Here is a 16,302-nt window from a genome sequence, read left to right on the forward strand (position 1 = left end):
AAAAGAGCTTCCTGCAGCCCTCGCCGCTCTAAAAGAGCCCCCCAATCGGCGTTATAATGGCGGCGTTGTTGCAAATGCTGTGCCACACATGATTCTGACGGCCACAGCGAGTGCGTCGCGTGCCTGGGCAAGTCCCACGCTGAAGGCGCGCTTGCTGGATCCTCATGCCCGCACTGCGAGTGCATGAGCCTGGCTTCTCTGCACAGCGGCGAGGAAGAGACAGCGGGGTAGAGTGGTTCAGCACCCAGAGTTGTGCGAGCTCACGTCAGCCCAGCCCCCGCGTGCCTCACCTTCTCCCACCAGAGAATACTCTGAGACATTTCCTGCCCAAGCGCTCCAGCTCTGCGTCTGCTTCGAGCCGCCCCAGGCCTGCCGCCAGCTCAGCAGAGCAAGCCCGCTCCCTCTACCTCTCAAGCAGCGCCGCCTAAGGAGCATCGCCAGCACCCTCGCCCTGCAAAGTGCCAGACTTCTTTTCCAAGACGCCAGGGACCCCTGGCCAAGATTGTGCTGGACCCGGTGACTCCGAAGTCGTCCTGATCTGCCAGGAAGGAAGAGGATGGGGAATGTCTCTTTGCGACCGGACGACCTCAAAAGCTCCCTCGTGCAATCTTCCCTCTGCCTCGTTTAACTCCGGGCGTGGGAGAAATGCTATGTGTTCAAACTGGGCCCACGGATGTTGCATCCACACAAAAACACCTTTTTCACTGCGAACACATTTTTACCTCCTCTAAAAGAGAGCAAATTTCCTCTTCCACTCTTCTCGATGTACGGCCCCCTACCCGGCGGCCTGTCATCAGACACCATTCAACCCCTCGCCACCCGAGCAGAGACCTGGCAGGCCATCCCCGGAGTGTCAAGTTGGGTCTTAGGGATCATTACGCAGGGCTACTTGCTCCAGTTCGCACGAATGCCCCCACGCTTCGGCGGGGTGCTTCAAACCTCAGTGAACTCGGACGGCACACACATCCTCCGAGCCGAGGTCATGGCTTTGCTGAGGAAAGGAGCTATTGAGATAGTCTTCCCCTCAGAGTGCGAGTTGGGCTTTTACAGACGTTATTTTCTGGTCCCCAAATAGGATGGTGGTCTCAGACCCATCCTAGATCTCAGGCTTTTGAATTGCTCCCTCATGAGACGGAAATTCAAAATGCTGACGCTGAAGCAGATCCTCGCACAGATTTGTCACGAGGACTGGTTCTGCTCGCTGGATCTGAAAGATGCATACTTTCACATCCAGATAGCCCCCCATCACAGACAATTCTTGAGATTTGCATTTGAGGGGGTGGCATACCAATATACGGTTCTGCCCTTCAGGCTGTCTCTGGCTCCCCGCACCTTTACCAAGTGCATGAACGTGGCGCTTTCCCCTCTGAGACAGATGGGAATACGGGTTCTGAATTATCTTGACGATTGGCTCATATTGGCCCATTCGCGAGTCGAGCTGGAACACCACAAATCCGTGCTCCTCAGCCATTTACAATACCTGGGTCTCAGGGTCAACCTGGCCAAAAGCTCGCTGCTCCCCAGCCAACGTATATCGTTCCTGGGGGCAGTTTTTTTCGACTTAATCCGCATGACGGCAGTCATTCAGCAGCTTGCGGCCTCCGTCAAGAACAAAGCCTATCTTCCTCTGAAGCTTTTCCAGAGGCTGTTAGGGCTGATGGCTTCCGCCTCCCCAGTTCTACAGCTCGGCCTTCTTCGGATGGGGCCTCTGCAGTACTGGCTGAAGTTCCGGGTCCCTCCACATGCCTGGTGGCATGGCCGCTTGTGTCTCAAGGTCAATCAGGCCTGTCTTTCAGCCCTGAAACCTTGGATGAACCCTGCTTGGTTCAATCTCGGAGTACTCCTTCAGGCGGTATCACGAAGGACGGTGCTCTCGACGGATGCATCCAACTCAGGTTGGGGCGCTCTTTGCGAGGGCAGACTGGCCTTCGGCTCGTGGTCCCACGAGGAGAGCCATCTCCATATCAACTGCCTCGAAATGCTAGCAGTGATGAAAGCCCTTCAATCGTTTCAGGCTCATTTGACGGGACGCCACGTCCTAGTCCAATCAGACAGCATGACAGTGGTGTCGTACATAAATCACTAGGGCGGTCTTTCGTTCAGCCACTTAGTCGCTCTGGCGAAACGTCTTCTGGAATGGGCACTGCCAAGGCTTCAGTTGCTCAAGGCGACTCACATACCTGGCAAGACCAATCTGGGAGCGGATATGCTATCACTTAGTGGATGCTCCATCCCCAGATGGTTCTCAAGATTTGGGAGTTCTTCGGGAAAGCAGAGGTGGACTTCTTTGCTTCAGAAGACAACTCTCATTGCCCAACTTATTTCTCAAAGGAGGTCGATGTGCTGGCCCATACCTGGCCCAGCACGCTCCTTTACACTTTTCCCCCGATCACACTGGTCCCGCAGGTCATCAGGCGAGTCAGGGAAGACAAACACAGAGTTTTGGTGGCCCCACTCTGGAGGAGCCAAGTTTGGTCCTTAGAGCTGTTCAGGCTTTCCACGAAAGCCCCGTGGCCCATCCCCCTGAGACAGGACCTCCTCTCTCAGGCGAACAGAACGATCTGGCACCCACAGCCAGAGCTCTGGGCTCTACACCTCTGGTCCCTCGATGGGAACCTCCCCGGGGACGTACTAAACACCATTTCTCAGGCGAGAGCCCCGTCCATGAGACGCCTCTATGCCCAGAAATGGTCGGTCTTTGTTGATTGAGATCGAGTCAACTAGATCATCCATTGGGAAGACATCATCAACACGACAGCCAGTGCCACAGTTCCTCAACAGACCGTCCATACCGGCGTGATGAATACGATCCTCAACTGGACACGACCACAACGCAGCCTTGAAGTATCAGCAGAGTTCGAGTCAACTGGATCATCCATTGTGAAGGCCTCATTGACACGACAGCCAGTACCACAGTTCCTCAACAGCACGTTCATACCGGCGTGATGAATACGATGGAACTGGATGGAACTGAAAGATCCTCAACTGGATGGAACTGAAATAAATACTTTGATTGTTGCGATCCTATCAGACTTATGATAGCAACCTGATTGTAACAAAGCACTGTTCGCTAGAAGAGAACTGGCCCCCCGACTAAGCCTGGTTTCTCCCAAGGTTTTTTTTTTCTCCATTTTAACACCTATTTGCCACTTGTTTGCCACCTGATGTCACCTGATGGAGCTTGGGTTCCTTGCCGCTGTCGCCTTTGGCTTGCTTAGTTGGGGACACTTTACATTTGATATTCAATAGTATTCTTGACATTTATTCAACAGTGCTTCTGATCTGCCTGCATTGACACTATTATTTAAGAGCTGCTGTGCAGCCAAATTATGTACCAGTTATCAATGTAAAGCTGCTTTGACACAATCTGCATTGTAAAAAGCGCTATATAAATAAAGGTGACTTGACTTGACTTGATTGGTGCTCTTCATGCAACATAGACCCCGTGGAGTATGACGTATCTCCGATACTGTCTTTCCTCCAAGAGCGTTTAGATTTGGGGCGCGATTTCATGCTCCTATCGCTGGCCAGTCAGTGGGTCAAAACAGCCTTGTGGTGCGTTTCTTAAGGGGTTCTAGGTGATTAAATCCTCCTCGTCCCCTTACTGTTCCCACTTGGAACCTTTCGCTGGTCCTCAGAGCTCTTAAGGGAAATCCCTTTGAGCCACTGCATTCAGCTGACCTCAGGCCTCTAATGCTAAAAAACGCTCTGCTACTTGCACTAGCATTGGTCAAGCGTGTTGGCGACTTGCAGGCCGTCTCTGTAAGCTCTGCGTGCCTCGAATTTGGGCCTAATGACTCTAAAGTCATACTGAAACCCAGGCATGGCTACGTTTCCAAGGTGTTCTCTACTCCGTTTAGAGCTCAGCTCATTTCGCTCTCTGCTCTTCCTCCTTCTACGGACGAACAGGAGCTGGAATTGCGCTGCCCTGTCAGGGCATTGAGGACCTATGTGGAGCGATCTCAGCCCTTCAGGCAGTCAGATCAGCTCTTTGTTTGTTTTGGTGGCCACACCAAAGGGTCTTCGGTCTCAAAGCAACATCTTTCGCGTTGGATAGTTGACGCTATTAACCTCTGTTACTCCTCCATGGGCTTTGAATGCCCCATAGGAGTCAGGGCCCATTCCACTAGAGGAATGGCTTCCTCCTGGGCCTGGTCCAATCGAGTTTCCATTAACACTCTGAGGTCTGAGGGTATCGCCGGCGATACCACCGCGTTTTTTTTCTTACCAGTGTTAAAAGCGACTCAAAATACTCTGTATGTTGCACATACAATTAAGAGTCATGCACCATTTTTAATCTGTGGAATATCTTCTTTTATTTGTGTACACTCAGAGTAAAAACAAAATGTTGTGCTTTTTGTAAAATAAAGAAAACTAACATGATGCATGATCTCTCGTCTGAAGGAAGTCCAATCTGATAGTTCTCAGAAAATGAACTGTAACTTAGTGAATACTAATCACAAAAAAATTGGACTTATGTCTAAAAAAACATTGAAATGTCAGGTATTAAATTGTGTAAGTCAAATCGAAAACAAACATTCTGTGTTTATGTAATCTGTATGAAAAGAGAGCCATGTCAGAAATCCGTGATTCAGCTCATTATCCGCTAATGCGGCCACGCCCATGGAGGGAGCACTATTCAGACGCAAATTCTGAGTCAATGCATTCATTGTCTCAATCGTGTATTTATTGTCTTGAAAAGTGTTTTGAATAGCGATAGTTAGTGATCTCTGGCCTCTGTTAGTTCAGTTATTTCCTGGATTGCCTATTCTTCTTTAGCATTGGCATTTGTGGACTAAAAGTGCACATAGCGCCCTCCGGATGCAAGTATGAATTGTAAACACAGTTTCCAGCGTTCACAGTGACAACAATAAAAGATGAATAAATACTCCTCTGTATAGAGAATTGACATAAACATGAGAATCCATCAATATTTCTCCAAATGTGCATGCTTTTAAGCTAAAAGCCTATATGAAATGCCATAGAGGTAACATAATTTTTCAGACACTTTGCATCACAGAAATACATTATATTTTAAAGAATATAATAGAATACCATTATTTTAAATTGTAATAATATTTCACAGTATTGTTGTTTTTTCTGTATGTTTGATTTACACCATGATGAGATTTGAATCATGATCACAGAAGGTTTTTTCACAGCCTAACTGACTGAAAGGCCTCATTAATATGCAAATAATTTCAGGTCATTATTATGTGATCCTTTTGTTTTCTCAGGAGAGAATCACCCATTATACATGAGGATTCATGCCTCCACGCATGCTGTGTTTCTTGACCAAAGATGTTTTAGAAAATGTAAATCTCTCTATTGTTTTATATGAACAAGCAGGCAGCATAATTTTTTACCTCATTTTGAAGCAAAAACTCTAGTCTACAACCTCAAATACCCAGAGTTTTGTAGTATTATTGTAGCCTAGTTTGTTCTGAATACAGTGTAATGACACTTTTTCCATTAATATGTTTATGAACTGAAAAAAGCACAAATGCCAGGACATGTGAAAACTTCTCCAGGGTCCCAAAAATCCTCAGACCCCTGAGGGTTAAAGACCTCTGTGAGGCGGCCGGCTGGTTTTTGCCATCCACTTTTGTCAGGTTTTATCATTTGGACGTTTTGACCTTACAAGCTCGGGTCCTTTCGGTGTGACCTGGCGGCCTCTCTCGAGCTCCGCCTCATGCCAATTCAGGAGTTATCTTCTCTTGTAGTGTAACAAGGGTTAACGCCGGCTTCGGCCTTCTTACTTGTTGTCATGGTCCCCTCTCGGTGTCCAAAACAAGTTATGTCGTTCCCTGAGATACGGAACGAGTACTGCGTTACTTGCCTTGCCACAAGGCTGCGGCTTCAGTGTCGTCGCTTCAGTCGATATGGCCTGAAATCCTATGGCGAAACGCCTGCTTATATAGCCCCTTTCCCTGCCCCTTTCGGCGGGAAAGTTCGCGGGCTCTGTCGCCATAGGTCGCGCAGCTATGCCGCGCCGTCATTGGTTCAACAACTTGTCTATGAGTGAACCAATGACGGTGCAGTTACACTGCGTTATTGAAAAAGGCTTCAGTAACAAGGAAAAAGGGAGTCTTTTCCCCATACGCAGTACTCGTTCTGTATCTCAGGGAACCGAGGTTACGTTAGTAACAGAGTACGTTTTTTTTTAATTTTATTAATATTTTAAATTAGTTTTTTGTTTTTATATTTTTAGTTTTTATGTCAATTTTAGCTTAATTTTTAGTCATTTCATTATGTGCTTTTGACATTTTATTATAATTAATTTTTTTATTATTGCTATTTAGGTTTAATTTTTTTTTCCAGTTACTTATTTATTTCCAGTTAATAATTTCAGTACTTCACTTTAAACTTATTTCAGATTATTTTCTGTTCCCAGTTTCTGTAAAGGTTGAAAACCTCTAATTTATACCAATTTAGAGATGAATCATGATCAGTAAATATTTTTTAAAATATCCATTGTATTTTGCTTCTATAAAAAAATAAAAAAATAATGACAATGAATGTGTTAAAGGCACAATATGTAAATTTTCACTGCTAGATGTCGCTTATACAAAACAAAGGCATAGCTTGGTGACACCTTGATTTCGGGGAATCATGGGAGGTGTTGTCTTCATGTCTACAGCCAGTGGGAATGAATCAGGATGGGACTTGGGCAGAAATCATGTTCATGAATGAGATTAATAACGGTACTGTAGTATGACGCAGAGCAGGGCCGAGTGCTGTGTGAGCAGAAATGAGGCCTCTGAGCGATTGCTAACAGAAGAGCGCGGCACACCTCTCAAAAGCAGCGGAAATTTTATTATGCCACAGTCGCTGCTTCCACTTACTCTGTGCTTTCGCTCAGCAGCTACCGTGAGACACTTGTTGCCCACTGCAGTAAGCTTGATCGATATTAGGCATGGTAAAACATGGTAATCGTGGTAAATCAAGAAAACAAGATTTAAACAATAAGACATACTGTGTTGAGCTATATAACACAATTAGTTTTATGTCGATGAATGTATCTATCCAAACAGCTGCTCACCTGCCTGATAAAACACATAATATATTAAAGCGTCTTTGGTTTTTCTATGGTTTCTAAAAAATAAAACCGGAAACCGAGGGTAACGCGGGTATGATGTCATTGAAAGGCTACGCACGGACATGGTCCGTGTCCTATGTAAAAATGACTTATTTCTCTGGATTTAAACATTCTTGGAAACATTTGGGATAATGTAAGTACACAAGTCAACTATATATATAAACAAACCCGATTCCAAAAAAGTTGGGACACTGTACAAATTGTGAATAAAACAGAATGCAATGATGTGGAAGTTTCAAATTTCAATATTTTATTCAGAATACAACATAGATGACATATCAAATGTTTAAACTGAGAAAATGTATAATTTTAAGGGGAAAATATGTTGATTTTAAATTTCATGGCATCAACACATCTCAAAAAAGTTGGGACAAGGCCATGTTTACCACTGTGTGGCATCCCCTCTTCTTTTTATAACAGTCTGCAAACGTCTGGGGACTGAGGAGACAAGTTGCTTAAGTTTAGGAATAGGAATGTTGTCCCATTCTTGTCTAATACAGGCTTATAGTTGCTCAACTGTCTCAGGTCTTCTTTGTCACATCTTCCTCTTTATGATACGCCAAATGTTTTCTATGGGTGAAAGATCTGGACTTCAGGCTGGCCATTTCAGTACCTGGATCCTTCTTCTACGCAGCCATGATGTTGTAATTGATGCAGCATGTGGTCTGGCATTGTCATGTTGGAAAATGCAAGGTCTTCCCTGAAAGAGATGACATCTGGATGGGACCATATGTTGTTCTAGAACTTGGATATACCTTTCAGCATTGATGGTGCCTTTCCAGATGTGTAAGCTGCCCATGCCACACGCACTCATGCAACCCCATACCATCTGAGATGCAGGCTTCTGAACTGAGCGCTGATAACATCTTGGGTTGTCCTTGTCCTCTTTAGTCCGGATGACGTGGCGTCCCAGTTATCCAAAAAGAACTTCAAATTTTGATTTGTCTGACCACAGAACAGTTTTCCACTTTGCCATAGTCCATTTTAAATGAGCCTTGGCCCAGAGAAAATGGCTGCGCTTCTGGATCATGTTTAGATATGGCTTCTTTTTTGACCTATAGAGTTTGAGCCGGCAATGGCGAATGGCACGGTGGATTGTGTTCACCGACAATGTTTTCTGGACGTATTCCTGAGCCCATGTTGTGATTTCCATTACAGTAGCATTCCTGTATGTGATGCAGTGCCGTCTAACGCCGGGTTCACACCGCAAGCGGCAGCAGAGCGGAAGCAGCGCGTGAGCGGGAACTGCAGCTGCAGAGACGCGCGAGTGTTCACACTGGAAGCGTTTGTACAGCGTCACAGCAGCGGCTCGAAGCTGCATATAAAGTGAGCATTTCTTTACAAAGACAGCTATGAATGTGTTTTTATAATTGGTCATTTTTAAACTTGATAGTCTTGAAAGTTTGTTAACATGCAAGGTGTACAACACTCACATATAAACATAAAGCCTAAATAAAAATAAATAAATAAAAGCCTCCTGTCATCCATTGCTGCAAACGAATGAGGTAAGCTTTGTGTTTTACATCATCTGACGCATGAACATGTTTACAAGACTGCAAACTCGGCGAAAAAGACAGCAAACTCGGGTTTGATTTGGGTATGCAAGAGCCTATATGGCTGTCTGTGTAATAACTAAAATAATGTTTATATATCATATTTTCTGGCTAGTTTAGTTTAGTTTTCTATAATAAACCATACTTTAACCCAAACTGAATAATTAAAAACACGTTTAAATGAGTAAATCTTCTATAAATATTTTTTAATATTAATTTTCTCTCCTGACATACTTCAGTTCTTGTTAAAACACACTAGATATGCTTATTCTGTGCATTTTGAGTACTTTTTTTGTGTGAAATCACTTTTATTTAGTCCATCAAAGGTGTACTTTCACTTTAATTGAGCATTAGCAGAGCAGCAAAAATAGACCCAGCGGCGAAACAATCGCGGCACTGCTGCTTCTGCTCTGCTCCTGCTCCGCACTGCCGCGCAGCCTCTGCGTGCGGTGTGAACGCTCTCATCTGTTAACATGGATGTCGAAAAAATACGCGCTGCTTCTGCTCTGCTGCCGCTTGCGGTGTGAACCCGGCCTAAGGGCCTGAAGATCACGGGCATCCACTATGGTTTTCCGGCCTTGACCCTTATGCACAGAGATTGTTCCAGATTCTCTGAATCTTTGGATGATATTATGCACTGTAGATGATGATACCTTCAAACTCTTCGCAATTTTTCTCTGAGAAACTTCTTTCTGATATTGCTCCATTATTTTTCGCTGCAGCATTGGGAGAATTGGTGATCCTCTGCCCATCTTGACTTCTGAGAGACACTGTCACTCTGAGAGGCTCTTTTTATACCCAATCATGTTGCCAATTGACCTAATAAGTTGCAAATTGGTCCTCCAGCTGTTCCTTATATGCACATTTAACTTTTACGGCCTCTTATTGCTACCTGTCCCAACTTTTTTGTAATGTGTAGCTCTCGTGAAATCCAAAATGAGCCAATATTTGGCATGACATTTCAAAATGTCTCACTTTCAATATTTGATATGTTATCTATATTATATTGTGAATAAAATATAAGTTTATGAGATTTGTAAATTATTGAATTCCTTTTTTAGTCACAGTTTGTACAGTGTCCCAACTTTTTTGGAATCGGGTTTGTATATATATATATTTACACACTATATAACATTGTTCTAGTGTTTTTTGGATTTTAATAAAAAATCTTACATATTGTGCCTTTAAAGGAACACTCCACTTTTTTTGAAAATAGGCTAATTTTCCAACTCCCCTAGAGTTAAACAGTTGAGTTTTACCGTTTTTTAATCCATTCAGCCGATCTCCGGTTCTGGCGGTACCACTTTTAGCATAGCTTAGCATAGTTCATTGAATCTGATTAGACCGTTAGCATTGCGCTTAAAAATGACCAAAGAGTTTTGATATTTTTCCTATTTAAAACTTGACTCTTCTGTAGTTAAATCGTGTACTAAGACCGACGGAAAATAAAAAGTTGTGATTTTCTAGGCTGATATGGCTAGGAACTATACTCTCATTCAGGCGTAATAATCAAGGAACTTTGCTGCCGTTCCATGGCTGCAGCAGTGCAATGATATTACGCAGCGCCTGTGAGCCCCTGCTTGCACAGGGAACGTGCCTTGCAACCATGGAGACGTTTGTGAGAGACGCTGCGTAATATCATTGCACTGCTGCAGCCATGGAACGGCAGCAAAGTTCCTTGATTATTACGCTGGAATGAGAGTATAGTTCCTAGCCATATCAGCCTAGAAAATCGCAACTTTTCATTTTCCGCCAGTCTTAGTACACGATGCAACTATAGAAGTGTCAAGTTTTAAATAGGAAAAATATCAAAACTCTTTGGTCATTTTTAAGCGCAATGCTAACGGTCTAATCAGATTCAATGAACTATGCTAAGCTATGCTAAAAGTGGTACCGCCAGAACCGGAGATCGGCTGAATGGATTCGAAAACGGTAAAACTCAACTGTTTAACTCTAGGGGAGTTGGAAAATGAGCCTATTTTCAAAAAAAGTGGAGTGTTCCTTTAATAATAAAATGTAAAGATTTTTTGTGACACTTTAAACCATGATGAATTTAGTTAAGATTTTTTTTGCTGACCTTGCATGATATTCTAAAAATATCTGTTCGCAATATTGTAATGAATTACTGTAAAGAAATGTCCCTCCTCGCTCTGCCACCCTTACTTACAATAAAGCTATTTTAGAATATATAATAAACTATTACAGAACTGAATTAGGTTAAGATAGAATTTATTTTTATTTGAATGTTCAAAAGGCGTGTTAAGCACATAAAAGCTTGAAAATGAAACTAATTCAAAGCATAGAATCAATGTCATCTGAGGTTTTGTGCGAGTCTGTTGAGCTCCTGTGAGAGTCCAGTGACTGTGTCGAGGATCCTCTGTCTATCAGAGTCCACCAGACGGCCTCCACATCGCTGGAAAAATTTGTCCGGGTGCCAGAGGGCCTGCTGCCGACGGAGCACCTTTCGGAAAGTGGATAAATTAGATCGGTCAGCACCGTGCAACATAACGGCCACCATGTCCTCCAGCGACCCGCGGGGAGCAGGCCACGGGATGTCATCATATCCCAGCAGTCCTTCAGGTCCCTTGCTGGAGGAGCCGTGAAATGTGGCGGCACAGCGCTCTTCATAGCGCTTCTTCCTCCCCTGCCGTGTCTCCTCCTCCTTACGAACGGCACGCTGCAGGTACTCCTCGTGCTCCCGCTCCAGACGGGCTCTCAGCTCCCTACGGCTCTTCTCATCTTCCTCCGTCTCCTTCCGCCCCTTTGACTTCTTGTGTCCTAAGGAAGCCGCTTGTCTCTGTTCTCTGGCCCTTTGCTTAGTAAAATACTCTCGCCTGATCCGATCCGCCCAGTTTCCAAAGTCTTCCTCATCTTTCTCATCCCATAAGAAATCACCTGGAGGGAACAGGGACATATTCATACATTATTTGCCTGTGGACCAATTATCTGATTGGCAGGAGTTACACAAAGGTCTGGGAAGGGGGAACAGCACATGGCTACAGTTTAAAAGTATCAAAAAAATAGTCAATTCATGATCATTTGTAGTCAAAGTAATAAAGTAATTAAATATTTATCAATTAATATGTTTGCTAATTTGATTCAAAAATACATTAAATATGCAATTTGTACATACATTGACTTAAATACACCTATACAATTCTTGACAAGAAATATGATTTAAATATTAAGTATTTTGGCTTAATTGTTTAGCCCCAACTGTTTAATATTTTACAATATGTCCACAAAATGAAAGTCATGTGATGCACCCAAAATGTCTAAAGATAGGAAGTGATGTCGTAGAGAAGACCTTCATGATTGTGTGTCAAGGTCAATCAGTTCAGATCAGATCATTTAAGCAGGCTGTAAAGTGTCAAGCTGTGCGACTCCCCAGAAACTTAACGATATTGTGAATTAATAATAATGTATAATATTTGTTAAATAACACAGTAACACTTTACAATAAGGTTTCCTTTGTTAACTACTTTAGCTGACATGAATTAAGAATAAACAATACCTATACAGCATTTACTAATCTAAATTAATGTTAATTTCGACAATTACTAATAGGCTACATTATTAAAATCAAACGTTGTGTTTGTCATTTGTTAATGCACTGTGAACTAACATTATCAAACAATGAATGATTGTATTTTTATTAACTAACATTAACAAAGATTAATAAATACTGTAACAAATGTTTTGTTCATTTTTAGTTCATGTTAGTTAATACATTAACTAATGAGACCTTACTGTAAAGTGTTACCAATAACACTTTTCAAAATATTTTGTAATACCTAAAAATGAAAGTATTAAGATGTGTACACTACACTCACATGTATTCAAGGTATAAGGGAAATATGTTATTATTTTATACTTTAATGCTTATACAACATGACATTTTTAGTCATTAAATTGAAATTTTTCTTCAAAAAATTATAAGTTTTTTTCAAAACCATTAGAAACCAACATGAATACATAGTAAACTTCAAAGAACTTGATACGTGTGTTTTAAATTAGATGTGTTTCCTTTTCTTTAAATGACACGCCTATATAAAGGACTGTGATATGTAGGATAACCAGTCATTTCACAAAATATAATGTAAATAATAGTTCAGGATGTACAAGCTTACCATCATACTGTCCGAATGTCTCAAAAAACTCATCCTGGCATTCGCCTAGCAGCTTCTCTCTCCATTGTTGCTCTGGATCAACATACGAGGATTCATTTTTGACGTTCCCCTGTTTCAATTAAATTAATATAGAACATATTATAAACTCACATGAAGATGCTTTACTCAACATGACAGCACAATCTGTTCTTAATTTAACTAAACCATTAGTTCATCATGTCTCTATTTTCTCAGCACCTGCTCAGGCTTCATCCACTGGAGGAGGTCATGAGGAGTCACTCCTGCTTTATTGGCAATATCCATGGCTTCTGGACAGTTTTTTCGTAGTGGCACCAACAGGTCATCATAAGCTGCGATTGATAATGTGAACAGCATTAAACACAGATGAAAATACAAGTTTCTTGGTATTAGAGAGCACGGTCTCATACCTCTTTTGCCATGTTTGAGGGCTCTTTTTGCTGCCAGATGTAGAGGTGTCTCTCCTTTCCGGTCAGTTTGCAGGGGATCTGCTCCATGTTTTAGCAGCAGTCTGAGAATTGCATCATCCCCGTGAGAACAGGCAATGTGTAAAGGACCTCTGTGCTTCTTCCCCTGGGTGAAGTTCAGCTCCAGATCTTTGTGTTTACGAAGGAATGACTTTAACTTCATCAGACTCCCCTCTTCCACATAGCGCAAAACTCTTCTCTGCTTTCCTTTCACCATCGGGACTACATGCAGATATTAAGATCAGGATAACATTATCGCTATGAACTATGGATATATGTATGTATTTAATGCCACATTTGACCATGAGATGTCCTGTCCGTCCTGTCAATGGTTTAATTACGGACATCAACAAACGTTACACGACACCAATGCAGTACGTCTGCGAAATCATTCCGGAGGAACACAATAGTTCCGTTTTTGTTACTCAGGTTTGCACGGTAACCAGCAGGTGTCACTGTTTCACAACAAATCTCATTTTTCACTGATAACCCTCTACAGCACAGCGTTGCCCTCAGGCAGAGGACAGTTTTCTTTCGCCCTATGTTTAGTAAATTTTTCTTTAAATGATAACAACCAATTAGAAAGGTCGAGAAAGTACCAAAGAACAGTTCAGTAAGGTGTTGGAGTCAATATCAAGCACCATTTAAAGGTGGGAGGTCCTGTTCTGACACATGGTCACAGGAGCACATGGCGTGAGAAGGCGACAATATTATTTGCTTTAGTAATCTTATTTAAAACGACATGAACTGTACATAAAAAATATATAAATGTGTGTGTGTGTGTGTGTGTGTGTGTGTGTGTGTGTGTGTGTGTGTGTGTGTGTGTGTGTGTGTGTGTGTGTGTGTATGAAGGTGTAGAGAAGCCTTTTGTCAGGTTTTATTAAGTTTTTTATATTTTGCATGTTCAGAAATTCAGTTTTTCTTTTCATTGCCTCAGGGCAACGTTGTACGATAAGGGGTACTTTTCGGGGATGTTTTGGACAATAACCATAATAACTCACATTGGCAACAATATATTATAAGAAGGAAATATGCAGGGTTCCTGGGTGTGCAGGAACACCCAAAGTGATGTGCAAAAAATTGTAACATACACCTCTATTTCACAGCAGAGAAGAAGTGCTTTTTGAAGTTTGAACGGAGTGAAATCTTAGTACATGAAGTACATGACATAGCAGCACACTACATGATACAGACATATGCATGTATCAAATTCAATATATCAATGTCTTTCAAGTGTTTTTCCATTTTTACTTGATTTCTTGAATTAAAAAAAAAAAAAAAAATGATTTTGATGATAATTTTCTCTATGACTCTGTTCCACTGTCGCACACAAAAAAAATGTGGTTGGGTGAAGGTGGGGGCAATTTTTCTTTTTTATCAGTAAAATGTTCCCAAATGAACCAAAAAATGATGTGGATTTTTTTTTTTTTTTTTTTTTTTCATGTGCCATCGACATGTGTGCAGTAGAGTGATAAAATGGTCAGGAATATAATAATTTTCTAATATTAGGTTAGTTCATAACCTGAAGGAAGGGAGGGAGGGAGAGAGAGAGAGACTTGACTTTTAAGACTCTTTTATTTACAAACACATAAAAACATTGTCATTACATTACACAAGAAACATCAAGCCTTCTTAAAAACATACATACATATACATAGGCTATATAAAAATAATTAGAATTTGCATTATACATTATAATCACTTTCTTCACCTGGTTAACAAAATACTTTCAGTACCCCCCCCCCCCCCCCCTCCCTCCATTAACATTAATGCATTAACTAACATGAACTAACAATGAACAAAATATTTGTTAGTTAATGTTAATGTTAGTTCACATTGCATAAACTAATGACAAACAACTTTTGATTTTAATAATATATTAGTAAATGTTGAAATTAACATTAATTAGATTAAAATACACCTTGCTTTAATATAAAGTGATTTTTTTTGTCACAAATATCAATTATTTGAACATATAACACAACAAATGTCAGTATATGTTTCACTGCTAAAAGGTTGGAAATATAAAAATATAGCTCAAATTATTTCACTATGTTAGGTTAGTTCATAACTTGCTTGAATATCAGGCAAATCTTAAACTGGTTTGATAGGATCTTGACAGATCATCTGAAGGGACTGGAGCAAACATTCAACACCAAACATTCATCACCTGGCTTTTTTTTTTTTTTTTTTGGCAGTGACTATTTACACTGTGCAAATAGCAACTAGATGCTATTTACACTAAGGGATACACCTAAAACTGAAAATTCTCTCATCATTTTTTTTTGTTTTTTGTCTACATTTTCACAGCTTCCCGTTCTTTTTTCCCCTTATTGCTAGTCAAGCAGCGAAGACTTAATTAAAAAGTGTAATTTGTAAATTTGCAAAAAAAAGAAGTGTAATACAAAATGCAGCTGCTAGAGTTCTTACTAGAACTAGGAAGTATGACCATATTAGCCCAGTTCTGTCAACACTGCATTGGCTTCCTGTTAAACATTGTATAGATTTTAAAATCTTGCTAATTACTTACAAAGCACTAAATGGTTTAGCTCCCCAGTACCTGAGCAAGCTCTTAATGCATTATAGTCCTTGATGTCTATTGCAATCTCGGAATTCAGGCCAGCTGATAATACCTAGAATATCAAAATCAACCGCAGGTGGTAGATCCTTCTCCTATTTAGCACCTAAACTCTGGAAAAAAGAGTAGCGTTGTCACGCTACAACGCTACAACAACTAGCATTGTTCGGGAAGCAGACACACTCTGTCAGTTTAAATCTAGACTAAAAACGCATCTCTTTAACCTGGCATACACATAACACATTATATATTTATATTTTCAAATCCGTTAAAGGATTATTAGGCTGCATAAATTAGGTCAGCCGGAACCGGGAACACTTCCTATAACACCAGATGTACTTGTTACATCAGAAGAAGAATGGAATCTGAATTTCTGCATGTTCAGAAATTGCAAAAAATTGTAACATACACCTCTATTTCACAGCAGAGAAGAAGTGCTTTTTGAAGTTTGAATGGA

General features: G+C 41.4%; 1 protein-coding gene across 1 annotated transcript; it reads right to left on the reverse strand.

Moving 5' to 3' along the window:
• Positions 1 to 10,676: 10,676 nt before the first annotated feature.
• nfkbil1 (nuclear factor of kappa light polypeptide gene enhancer in B-cells inhibitor-like 1) lies at positions 10,677 to 13,628 on the reverse strand. The gene is made up of 4 exons (XM_067395641.1): positions 13,211 to 13,628; positions 13,020 to 13,132; positions 12,783 to 12,891; positions 10,677 to 11,547 (listed from the first exon to the last, which is right to left on the reverse strand). Exons 1-4 carry the CDS (start codon positions 13,482 to 13,484, stop codon positions 10,964 to 10,966), a joined length of 1,080 nt encoding a protein of 359 aa, XP_067251742.1. The 5' UTR covers positions 13,485 to 13,628; the 3' UTR covers positions 10,677 to 10,963.
• Between the last annotated feature and the right edge of the window lie 2,674 nt (positions 13,629 to 16,302).

The sequence above is a fragment of the Chanodichthys erythropterus genome, chromosome 10, assembly GCF_024489055.1.
Source record: "Chanodichthys erythropterus isolate Z2021 chromosome 10, ASM2448905v1, whole genome shotgun sequence".
NCBI classification, from domain to species: domain Eukaryota; kingdom Metazoa; phylum Chordata; class Actinopteri; order Cypriniformes; family Xenocyprididae; genus Chanodichthys; species Chanodichthys erythropterus.